The 12,808-nt window shown below is 36.3% G+C and overlaps 1 protein-coding gene across 5 annotated transcripts in view; it reads right to left on the minus strand.

Moving 5' to 3' along the window:
• HSD17B4 (hydroxysteroid 17-beta dehydrogenase 4) overlaps positions 1-12,808 on the minus strand; it is a 111,019-nt gene that overhangs the window by 74,852 nt on the left and 23,359 nt on the right. For all 5 annotated transcript variants that reach the window (XR_014294057.1, XM_082621190.1, XM_082621191.1 and 2 more), the window contains exons 9-11: positions 7,012-7,103; positions 3,827-3,851; positions 2,115-2,243 (exon numbers count right to left, since the gene is read on the minus strand). Coding sequence is in view for 4 of the 5 variants with exons in the window: in XM_082621190.1 (XP_082477316.1) it covers positions 2,115-2,243; positions 3,827-3,851; positions 7,012-7,103 (246 nt within the window). In the remaining variant the exon portion in view is untranslated. The remainder of the gene's footprint in view (positions 1-2,114; positions 2,244-3,826; positions 3,852-7,011; positions 7,104-12,808) is intronic.

Raw genomic sequence — 12,808 nt, forward strand, 5'->3', positions numbered from 1 at the left:
AACATACTCTCCCCACGTTATGATTCCAAAGAGGCTCTGAGCTTTGCAAAGTCTTTGAGTGATTTTACAACTCTGTAAAGTCGGATCCTTGTCCATAGATGTGCAATTTCCATCTGGTGGAGGGACAACTAATTTTCCTTCTCTCCCCACCATCACCCCTCCTCCAGGATGCAACAATGTCAAGATTACCCCCCAGGTCTCTGTACAGGTAACTGCTCAGAAAATATTACTGAAAATTCTTCCAGAGAAAACCACCGTTATGACCAGTGACTACAGACAGAATTCAGAAGCTGCTATTCTGGGGTCTAAAGGTTAATAAATGAGATTCACAGAGTATCCACATATGCCATAAGGTTCCAAAAGCTCTGGGACCTTTCTAACAAACCTTAGATATCTGGGCCTCCTTCTAAACTCAGACAAAAACTATAACTAAACTACAGAATGTGAGATGAGCAGGGCTCTCTGCCATTCCTGGTGACACTAGGTAGGTTTCTTGCCTACCAATCCTCCTCTTACCACCCCATTTAGGCTGCTGCCTAGATGGGAGGCTATTTAACTGAAAGTAACCTTGGTACAGGCTGGTGGTACTGCACTCAAAGACAGACCACGTGAGTTAACTCTTGGCTCAAACACTGAGAAAGCTTTGGCCACTTACTCAGCTTTTCTGGGATTTAGTTCCATCATCTGTAAAATGAGAATGATGAAATGGGTGCTTGGAAAATCGTGATTCTACAGAAAGTGTAAGATTTTTTTCTAACTGTACTTCAAATACTAGGGGTATCTTTTCATTTATAATGATATAATTCATTGTTAGCTTTTTCTTTATATTAGCCTAATACTTTTAAGGTAATAAAATGGAATTCTGACCTCAGAGAAGAGTTTTTAAGATACTTCTTCCTTTTTCCTTTTCCTAATTTTCATTAATAGGTGACTGCTATTCATAGACTAAATTTACCTCAAATATCAAAAAAAAGAATACAGAAAATGCTACTGCTAATGACATAACAATCATGTTATCCTCTGATTGAGAAAAGTATAATGAAAATTTCAGTGAGTGTACCAGCAGACAGGAAAGTAACATTGGGATTAAAAAAAAAAAAAGAACAGTCATTTTTCAGATATATTCTTCTATCAAACATTAAATATAATACTAGGAAGGGAAAAAAAAGATTTTTCTGTAAAAATAATCCTGATTCATGATCCTTCCCAGAAAGGTCCTTTAAATTTCATATACTATATACATATGTGAGTTATACTAGAAAAAATAATGTGACTTTTATTGGCCATCTCTCCCTGTGGCATATCATAGATGATTCAATAATTCAAGGTAACAAGCAGTTACTAAATCCTTTCTATGAGTTCAGCACTATGCTAGCACCAAATACAAAAGGACATACAAGATACATTCTCTGCCTCCAAAGGAACTTATTATGCAGTTAAGAAACCACACACTTATAAAACAAAAGCAGTGGAAAGCAATCATGATTAGACGCTCAAGTGGTAAGAGTTCAGCTAAGAAAGAGCTGAAGCCCAGAATATGAAGCCCAGAATATCTGGGGAGGTTTTGTTGAACATCTGGGGCTTGAGTTTTTCTAAAGAAGCACCGAGATTAGCAGAGGTGATAAAAGGAGTAAGAGGCATCTTAGAAAGGCAGAGAAACAGTAGCAAAGACAAAGTGCTAAAACAAAGCAAAATCTATTCACTAGAGAGAAAAGACCTAAGCCTAAATAATATAAGACTTAAATAAACTTTTGGGGAAATAAAGAAAAATCAGGTCAGATAAGGAGCATGTGATTAGATAAGGCAAGACTTTGAAACCAACCATCAGATGGGGAATAGATGCACTGCGCACAAATGGGTAAACACCTCCTACCATCCCCTCAATCACACATATACCAAAAAATCAGGATCATAAGAAAACTGAAAAACTGACAGTGGGAGTAACATACATACCTTAAATTGGAGAGTTCTAATACCTACTGGAGCAGAAAATGTGCTCTTGATGATTTGAGCATCTAAGTTATCACAATTAAGAAGACAATTCCATAAGAGAAGAGAATGCTTTGTTGCCTCTGATTACCCAACCAGGACTAAACTGACTTGGGACTCTTTACCTTGAATTCTCTGAGGCTTGGTGGCATTATCAAAGTCACAGATCTTCGTCCAGTTAGCCTTCACTACCTCAGGAGTCATTGGCTGAGTCCTCTGTCTTACAATGGCTCCAAGGGTCCGCTCCCATCGTACTGGTTATAGAAACAAAACTAAGATACTGAACACATAGTTTAAGAGGGAGACAGAAAGTAGAATTCATGAGTCCCCTGGATTGCTTTTTTTAACATCAAGAAAAATGGAATTTGGAAAAAAGATTCTAACTTCTAAAAATTTTTACTACAAATTAAAAAAAAATAATAACAAACCCATTAGGATGTCAAATTTCTTTTTCTAATATTTGAAGCTGAAGGGAAAACCTCTCCCTCCTCTGACTATGCCAGATTCTACTAAAGGTAGGATGAAATGCTGAATCAGAAAGTTAAATTATATATAATCACACCAAAAGACTGTCTTCATCACCACAGATCACTTAGATAATACACTTCAAGGTAACAGAACAGAATAGAGCTCTGTTGAATAGCAAACTGAAAACTAGTGGTGATAACAGGTCAAAGACTCCAGATAATCAAATTAATATATCAGACAACCCCACATAATTCTCCCTTTTCCTCCCTTTGCTCTTCCTCCTTTTCCATGGGAAGTCAACTAGATTGCCCAGATTCACAAAAATCATCACTGCTGCATAAGTTCCATGAAGATAATTTTTAACATTGTTTCTTTTTTAAAAAGCCTGAGGAATAAATAGAACCTTATTTAAACAGAATGGTCAGACTTTTATGATTACTAAATTGAAGGTTTGCCCTGGGGAATGACAGAAGCTTCTAGAGATTTCCTATTGAAAAAGTCCCATATATAGCTTTTATTGCAACAACTGATCTTCCTTTCTTAAAAGGTGTCATAAGACACTTAAAAATGTTTGAATAAGTTACTTCATAACTTAGAGAACAGTCATTAATAATACTCTACAATATGTTGTAACAATGTCATCCAGTAATGGCAGCCTTTTAAATAATTCAATTAATTTTGATACCAGCATCCAACTGAAAACTTGAATTGGGATATTAGAATGTTCACAATTTTTTTTAAACACCATACAGTAATTATCCAATTTGGAGCTCACAAGGTTTAAGAACTGGGGGAAGAGAGGATTTAAGCCAGATGAATTTACTATTGGGCTGAAGGAGAATAATTTCTATAGATCAGCTGCAATTTCTCTTCTAGAAAGCTGTCCAGTGTGATTCCCCACTGTCTCCTCCTGATGCCTCATGCTCCAAGGAAGAAAAGAATCACTGAGAGAACTGGAGAACTTGCCTAGGACAGAGCTCTTCCCATCTTCAAAAAACGCCCTCCCTCCCACTCACTACTCTGTTGAACAAGCATGTGGGGTGTTGGAGACATGGGAAGATAAACATCAATATAAAGAGAGACTGTGCTGTCTGAAGAAACAGCCAGTTCTGAATAGGACAGGACAAATATTGAATAAGCACTGCTAATAGGAAAAAAATTGAAAAGATCCTTGAAAATATCACAGGCCTGCAGGGCAACTTCTATGTTTTAGAAGACCTGTTGCTATAACAATGTTTGAATTTGATTATGCGTGCACTAAATCCAATGGTTCGGCATTTGACAAGGTCTTTACCCAGCTCTACCTGGATATGCAGTTTTAAAGATATGGAAATAATGTATGGCAAACCAAAAACCAAAAGAGACTTACATTTTCCAATCCATCCTGCTCCAACCTACCAAAAAGAGGAGGAAGAAGTTATACCATCTAATGTGAAATTACTAATAGAATTTTTATGAAATTAACTAAACAGGCAGCTATCTTTTTACAAGTATCAGAATGCTAGATGACAATGGATGAAAATAATGCAGCTCTACAAAAGTCCATTGACCCACATGACTTTGCACTATTCATGTTATCAGAGTAGAAAAATAAAGCAACACAATATAGCAGAAATGCATGTAGTATAAAAGCATGACTTTGCACAGAAACCAAGGTGTGAAACCAGTTCTTCTACAGACTAGCTGTCTGATCCTGGTTAAATAATTTGACTTCCTTAAACTCAAGATTCCCCTTATGTAAAATCAGGATGATAATACTCTCTTCATGAAGTAACCATGAAGGTTAAACAATATAAATACCAAATTTGCCCAGCACATCACTTGAAATACATGTCCTTCTAGAAAGACTTAATGAATAAAAAAAAATAAAAAGCAAAGAAAAATAAAGCCAGGATTTGACTTAATGAACTACATATACTCATTTTAATGAAACACCTTTATATAGAAATAAGGCAAATGACCAAATACATTAATCACCATACAGAAAGATGATATTTTTTCTAGAAGCCATTCAAGGAAATCCTCAGAAGAAAATGTCTGATGTAAGAAAATCTGTTTGTCATGAGATGGAAACAACCTAAGTGTCCATCATTGGATGAATGGATAAAGAAGATGTGGCACGTATATACAATGGAATATTACTCAGCCATAAAAAGAAACGAAATTGAGCTATTTGTAATGAGGTGGATGGACCTAGAGTCTGTCATACAGAGTGAAGTAAGTCAGAAAGAGAAAGACAAATACTGTATGCTGACACATATATATGGAATTTAAGAAAAAAAATGTCATGAAGAACATAGGGGTATGATAGGAATAAAGACACAGATCTACTAGAGAATGGACTTGAGGATATGGGGAGGGGGAAGGGTAAGCTGTGACAAAGCGAAAGAGCAGCATGGACATATATACACTACCAAACGTAAGGGAGATAGATAGTGGGAAGCAGCCGCATAGCACAGGGAGATCAGCTCGGTGCTTTGTGACCGCCTGGAGGGGTGGGATAGGGAGGGTGGGAGGGAGACGCAAAAGGGAGGGGATATGGGAACATATGTATATGTATAACTGATTAAATTTGCTAAAAAAAAAAAAAAAAAAAGAAAATCTGTTTGTCATATCTTCAAACACCACAACTACAGTGTTCCACATGTATATAACAGAAGAAACTGTACCAGCAGACAGCACACTTCTCAGTGGCTCTACGCTCAAGGGTATGGCTTTTTAATCACTCATTCCTTTACGTATATTAACAGGACAATCGGCCTTGATGCTGTCAGAGTAGTTAAAGTGGCAGTGGTACCGATAACAGGCAAGAAAAATATCATCTTTTACCATATTTGGGGAGTGAAGCAACAAGCTGCAAACTCCTCACAGGTGCTAGAAACAACAGCTCCAGTCAATCCAAAAAATCTCTATCTGCCACTCTAGACATCTATCAAAACTTGGCAAACACAGTGTCAATTTACATTCAAGGTTTAAGTCAGGATATTACACACCTCTCTTACTGTATTTTGTACTCAATCTCACACAGCAAATGTCCCTTACTAAAAATGTCCACAATATAGTAAAATAAAAGAACAACACACAAAACTTCATCTACAGCATTATCCTAGTTATCTGTGTATGTTTGGGTGTGTGTGTAAACCGTATACCTAAAAAAAAAGACTATTCGTGTAAAATGACATCTAATAAAAGACTGGAAAAGAATATCCACAAAAATATTAATAGGAGTTATCTCTTGATAGTGGTAATGTGGGTGATTTTTATTTTCCTCTATATACTCCCTTATATATTTGAAGTTTTCTACAAAAAGCATATATTATTCTTGTTCACAGAATTAATAACAAATATAAATGTAAAAGACAAAGAATTTTTTTAAAATTCCTTAATGAGTTAAAAAGACAGGCAGACCAAATTTTGAGCTCCACATGTCTTGATATTATTAATTTTCTCTTTTGTAAATCTAGAGTTGTAAAGTTCTTTCCACCTCTAATTTTCCACAATTCACAATCAACGACTGTGATTAAGAAAGCAGAGGCGCCTATCTCTGCATAGACATGTGTAGACTGTTTTTCATTTACTAAACAGCTTTTTATTCACATAAATCAGGCCAACGTATATCATTCACTTCAAACTGAGCCAGGTAATTTTGCTACCAAGAAATGCCTTTGGACGTCATGTATTCCACATGCAACAGGTTTATTATGATATTACCACAGAGAATCAAATAAAGGGGGGTGGTCTAAAATATAACAGTTCATGCTAGAAAAGAAAAAAGAGATCAAACTCAAATGAGGACTAAAAAACATATAAATCAGCATAGGGAGATCTAAAGGGACTTTGATTATAGAGTGAAAACTGAACCTCACTGGTTGGTAGGATTATGTGTGGTTTTTATTTTTATAGCAAACATGTAAAGCTTTGCAACAGGGAAACATAGCAAAGTTTATTTTTAAAGTTAATACAAATAATAAGTTGTGTTTACTGATCTATCATACCCAGACTGAATTCCTGCTATACTGATATAATAGTTAAAATTGAGGGGTGACTGCTCTGTATGCTAAGAGTTTAAAAATATGATCTCCAGTTCTCACAACAAAACCCCAAGAAAACTAAAACTCAGGGAGGTTAATTTGTACAATATTCCAGCAAGCCAGCAATTACCAGAGCAAGAAATCAAAACCTGGCCTGGTTGACTTTAAACCATCACCTTTGTCCTTTCACTTTACTACTCAGCATCTCTAACCAAATGAGACTTTCTGTATCTGACTAAACACATCAAACCAGTCAGTCACATTTTCATTTGACAAGAATATCAGAAATGAAGAACTCGGGAAGAACAATTGACAAAGTTGCTGTTACTTTCTCAAAAAAGGACATTTGTCATACTTGTTCCTTAATTATAACATATACATAATATTAAAAAATATACAAGTGATACCAACTGATGCAGATTTTTACAAATGTGAACAATTGGAAAATACTAATTTTTGAATCATTTTTTATATTTAATTACACAAATATTGCTTTGGGAGAAAGTGCAAAGGTGCAGAATACCTCAAACAAGCCACCATTTTCCTCACAACTCTCATGGCAAAGCCAAAGGACCAGGGGTGCCACGTAATCTGGCTTCAGAGCTTCCAGAAGATCTGAAATAAATAGCCAAAAAAAAAAAAAATCTATCAACAAGAATATATACATATTCAATCAATCATTTTACTTTCTGAAAATTCTTCACTTATAAAATTATAGGTTCAGAGACTTTTTAAATAAACAAGAAAAAAATTAGATATACATAATTAATTAGTATTAATATCCAAGGCTTTTAGAAGAATCTTTTCATCCCAATGGAGACATTCAGGCTTCTAACATAGAAGGCATCAGATATACCTTTCCAAGATGGGTAACATGCTGTTTAGAAGACAAGTTAAAGCTGCCTTGGCAAAGACTGGTGAGCAAAGGTATACATAGCATAATGAACTTAGGTACCATTCATTCCCAAAACTATTTTGCTCTCCCAGAAGCTAGAAAACTACAAAACAGCCTTGACAACTGTAATGACAGTAAGATGATGTAAAATGGACCTTGCAACCATTACTGATGAGTCACAAAGTGTAAGAAATATTTTCCTGTTGCATACCTTCTGTGAGCAACTTAACAGAGCAGAAAGGTACTACACAAGGAGCATGAACACCTAGATTTTACTGCTGGCCCTGCCATGTAGGCAATTTAGGGCATTGAGCACGGCACTCAACTCTCTTGGACGTGTGTCTGTATCTGTAAGATGGTAATTAAAATGTGTTACCTGCCTATTCTACTAAGTTGTTGCAAGGCTCAAATGAGATGCTATTTGTAAATACATCTTATAATCTTTAAATATCAAATAAATGTAAATTTTAACTGTGAAGGGACAAAATATAGTTTTATATTTTAAAGTGACAAAGATGACATTTACAGTCCCTCTAAATTAAAGAGCAGCTCTAAAAACCTTTCATTTTACAGTATTTGTGACCCCAAAAACTGTGAGATAATATATACTTGTTGTTTTAATCCACAAAATTTGAAGTAATTTACTACACAGCAGTAAATAACTAATACAGCTTGGGAAGTTAGTTCATAAGTATTCATCCTAAGATTATGTTTCATTTCATGTAAGAAACATGTAAGTCACATATATGACTTTCCATTTTTCAAATATATTTCAAAGGGGGAAATGAAATTGCAAATGTCTCCACACATTACTCATAACACCTGGTTCTTTAACAAATAACTCCTTTGACAGCCTGTAAGTTAATATTTCAGAGGAAAAGAGGAAAAACGCTGAGGCAAAATAAATTTTCAGCTTTTTCTAAACTATAAAAAAGTAATAAATACCAAAATTTAAAATAACAGAAATTCAGAATCTGAAGGGCTTTCAAAAATGATCTGTAACAACTCTCTTCTTTCACAGAAGAGAAAGCAGGTCCAGAAAGATTAAATTTGTCTAAAGTAGATCTTATTCTCCAAACATCTTTCACTAGGGTTTGGTGGGCATAAAAAATACTACATTAAACAGTGACCTAACATCTCTAGAAGTCAAAATTAATGGAAGCTACATTCTCAAAGGAAAGCAAATTTAAAAGCTAAGGTTTTCGGGGCTTCCCTGGTGGCGCAGTGGTTGAGAGTCCGCCTGCCGATGCAGGAGACGTGGGTTTGTGACCCGGTCTGGGAAGATCCCACATGCCGCGGAGCGGCTGGGCCCGTGAGCCATGGCCGCTGAGCCTGCACGTCTGGGGCCTGTGCTCTGCAACAGGAGAGGCCACAACAGTGAGAGGCCACAACAGTGAGAGGCCCGCGTACTGCAAAAAAAAAAAAAAAAAAAAAAAAAAAAAAAAAAAAAGCTAAGGTTTTCAATATTTTCTTGAAAACTTGCTGCTTTCCCAAGAAAGTCTACAGCCAATGGCAAAAAGTGACTTAGGTAGGAGTCTAGCACAGAAATGATAAGCCTAAAATTCTAAATAGTGGTTGTCTCTTGGCATGAAACAGAGGAATAGAATAGAAGGTATAAAGTTAGATGCAAGTAATGTTCCAATTCTTGGGTTCTGCAGTGTGTTCATGACTATGCATTACATTTTGATGCTTTACTTCTTGCCAGTAACCTACACTGTTGTGCATATATATGTAGTATTATACTTAAATAATCCAGTTCTTTAACAAGAATTCCTTCAATAAGATATGAGAGTATAAAGAGTTTTTAAAATAAGGGACTTTTTTAAATGGCCCTGTTGACAAAAGAAGAGGAAAAAAAAATTAGATCTCAGGTACAAATAGCTATTCTACACTAAAGCAAACTGGTTAGGCACAGCTCTTAGGAAAAGCTAGCAAGTACATACTTGGTATTACAAATCTCAAGTTCTAAAATGAATGTTAGCTCAAACGTGGAAAGTAAAATGGTACTGTGAAAAAGCATTTGTATGCCATGAAGCAGCTAATTCTAAAGTAATTTCACTCATCAATTGTTTTATACTGTTTCACAGAAACTACTTTTAAAGTATTATAGATATTTTCTTTTTAGAAATATGTTATAACCAGGAGTATCAAAAACCATACACAGTTTTCCACCAGTCAAGTATTCTATTTATTATACAACTAAATAAATAAGCATTGGCTCTCAATCATACATTTAAATTTTTAAATTTAAAACTTTATATTTCATGTTTTCAAAGAACAAAGTTGGAAGACTCACATTACCTGATTTCAAGACTTACTATAAAACTATAGTAATCAAAACATCATGGTATTGGTAAAAGGACAGGCCCATAGATCAATATAACAGAACAGACAATCCAGAAATACACCCACACATACATACATGGTCAACTGATTTTCCACAAAAGTGCAAAGGCAATCCAAATCAAGAATGAGGAATAGTCTTCAGGACAAATGAACTCGCAGTTTCTTCCACAAATAATTGGCACTTTTTTAAAAAGGAGAATGAACTATCATATGTTAAATAAAACTTAAGAGATACAGTAACAAAATGACTGTGAACCTTGTTTAGTTCATTGTGGAATAAACTAACTCTAAAAAGATATTTTTTAGATAATGAGGAAGTTTTCATATAAATTTGGTATTAGACAATGTTAATGAATTATTTTATTTGGTGTGATATTGGCATTGTGGTTATAATGTCCATATCTGTTAGAGACACATTTCCAAGTATTTATTAGGTGAGATGCAACATCTAAGATTTGCTTTGAAATGTTACAGAGAAAAAGGGAGAGGGTAACAAAATAAATAAATAAATAAAACAAAATCATTTTGAAATAAGCCCAGAGCATTCTGTTCTCCTTAACAAAGGCCTATCCTCAAGGGAAGCTACCAGAGCCTTATTTGACTTAAGGGAAGAGCAATTAGACTAGTGGAACCCCTCTAGCCTTCCTGTCTCAAATAAGGGGAGAAAAAAAAAAAAGGCTAAAAAACTCTACTGAAGGTGAGAGTCCAGAGACTTTGACCTGCTAAAACCATGGGGATTTAATCATAAGATTATAGAACACTTCCCCTTGCCATAATTTATAGCCACTTCAACAGGGCTCCAGTATAACAACAGTGGATTACAACTGAGAGAGCTGCAAACACAGAGTACCCAGGGAAACCCAAAGACAACAGGGGACACAAAAACAATGACAAAGAGGAAAATGTAGCCTCTGACACCAACAGCTACAGCAACCAATATACGCAACCTAACTCCTAGCCAGATAAACATGAAACCTCACAATAAAGCTCTGAATACCACACTTTCTACTACCCCAATACATCATGTTCAGTTTTCAACAAAAATTTCAAGGCATGCTAAAAGGCAAGAAAAGTAAAGGCTGAAGAGACAAAACAAGCCTCAGAACCAGCTTGAAATATAGCAGAGATTTTGGAATTATCAAACTAGGAATTTAAAATAACTGTGATTGGGCTTCCCTGGTGGCGCAGTGGTTGAGAGTCCGCCTGCCGATGCAGGGGACGCGGGTTCGTGCCCCGGTCCGGGAAGATCCCACATGTCTCGGAGCGGCTGGGCCCGTGAGCCATGGCCGCTGAGCCTGCACGTCCGGAGCCTGTGTTCCGCAGCGGGAGAGGCCACAGCAGTGAGAGGCCCACGTACCGCAAAAAAAAAAAAAATAAATAAAAAAATAAAAAAAATAAAAAAAATAAAATAACTGTGATTAACATGCTAAGGACTCTAATGGAGAAAAGTGGACAACTTACAAGAACAGATGACTACTGTAAGCAGACAGAAGTGAATGCTAAAAAAATCAAAAGGAAATGCTCAAAAACAAAAACAGGGCTTCCCTGGTGGCGCGGTGGTTGGGAGTCCGCCTGCCGATGCAGGGGACACGGGTTCGTGCCCCAGTCCGGGAAGATCCCACATGCCGCGGAGTGGCTAGGCCCGTGAGCCATGGCCGCTGGGCCTGCGCATCTGGAGCCTGTGTTCCACAGCGGGAGAGGCCGTGACAGTGAGAGGCCCGTGTACCACAAAAAAAAAAACAAAAAAAAAGCCAATATAACATTTTGAAATGAAAAAAGAAAAATCAGTAAGCTTGATTTGAATATATGTCAATAGAAACTTCCCAAACTGAAATGAAATGCAAAGAGAAAAAAGGACAAAAAAATAAAAGGGAATAGAATATCCAAGAACTGTGGTATAATTACAAAAGATATATTGGGACTTCCCTGGTGGCACAGTGGTTAAGACTCCACGCTCCCAATGCAGGGGGCCTGGGTTCAATCCCTGGTCAGGGAACTAGATCTCGCAACTAAGACTCTGCATGCCACAACTAAGAGTTTGCATGCCACAACTAAGGAGTCCACGTGCTGCAACTAAGGAGCTTGCAAGCCACAACTAAGGAGCCCGCAAGCTGCAACTAAAGGAGCCCACCTGCTGCAACTAAGACCCGGCCCAACCAAATAAATTAATCGATTAATTAATTAAAATAAAAAGATAGAACGGGCACATAATGGTAATACCAGAAGTAGAAGAAAAAAAGAAAACAACAGAAGAAATATTTTAAGTAGTGATGGCTGAGAATTTTCCAAAGTTAATCACAGATACCAACCACAGATCCAGGAAGCTCAGAAGACATCAAGTAGAATATTGCCAAAAATCTACACCTATTATTATGCATACTATATTCAAACTGCAGAAAAAACAAGGAGAAAATCTTGGAGGAACACAGAGGGAAAAAATACCTTATGCATAAAGAAACAAGGAAAGAATTATGTCAGACTCTCCTTCAGAAACCATGTAAGCAAAAGAAGAGTGGAGTGAAAGATTTCAGGTGCTGAAAGAAAAATATTACCAACCCAGAATTCTGTACCCAGTGAAATTATCCTTCAGATGTGAAAGAGACTACAGAGAATAAAAAACAAGCTAAAGACTGGGAAAAAATATTTGCAAAACACATATCTGATAAAGAACTTGTTTCCAAAATATTCATGGAACCCTTAAAACTCAACAACAAGAAAACAAAGAACCCCCCTCCCCCCAAAAAAGAAAAAGAACCCAACTTAAAAATGAGCAAAAAATAAGAACAGAAACATCAAGGAAGATAAATAAATGGCAAATAAGGACAGGAAAAAAATGCACAACATCATAAGTCATTAGGGAACTGCAAATTAAAACAATGAAATACCCTATACACCTATTAAAAGAGCTAAAATGCAAAAGACTAACAATAATAAATGCTGGCAAAGATGCGGAGCAACAAGAACTCTCACTCACTGCTAGTGGGAATGAAAAACGATACAGCCATTTTGGAACACAGTTTGGAAATTTTTACAAAGCTAAAGATAGTCTTACCATACAATCCAGCAATTATCCTCTTTA

Source organism: Mesoplodon mirus (genome assembly GCF_964341445.2).
Source record: "Mesoplodon mirus genome assembly, chromosome: 5".
In the NCBI taxonomy this organism is placed as follows: Eukaryota; Metazoa; Chordata; class Mammalia; order Artiodactyla; family Ziphiidae; genus Mesoplodon; species Mesoplodon mirus.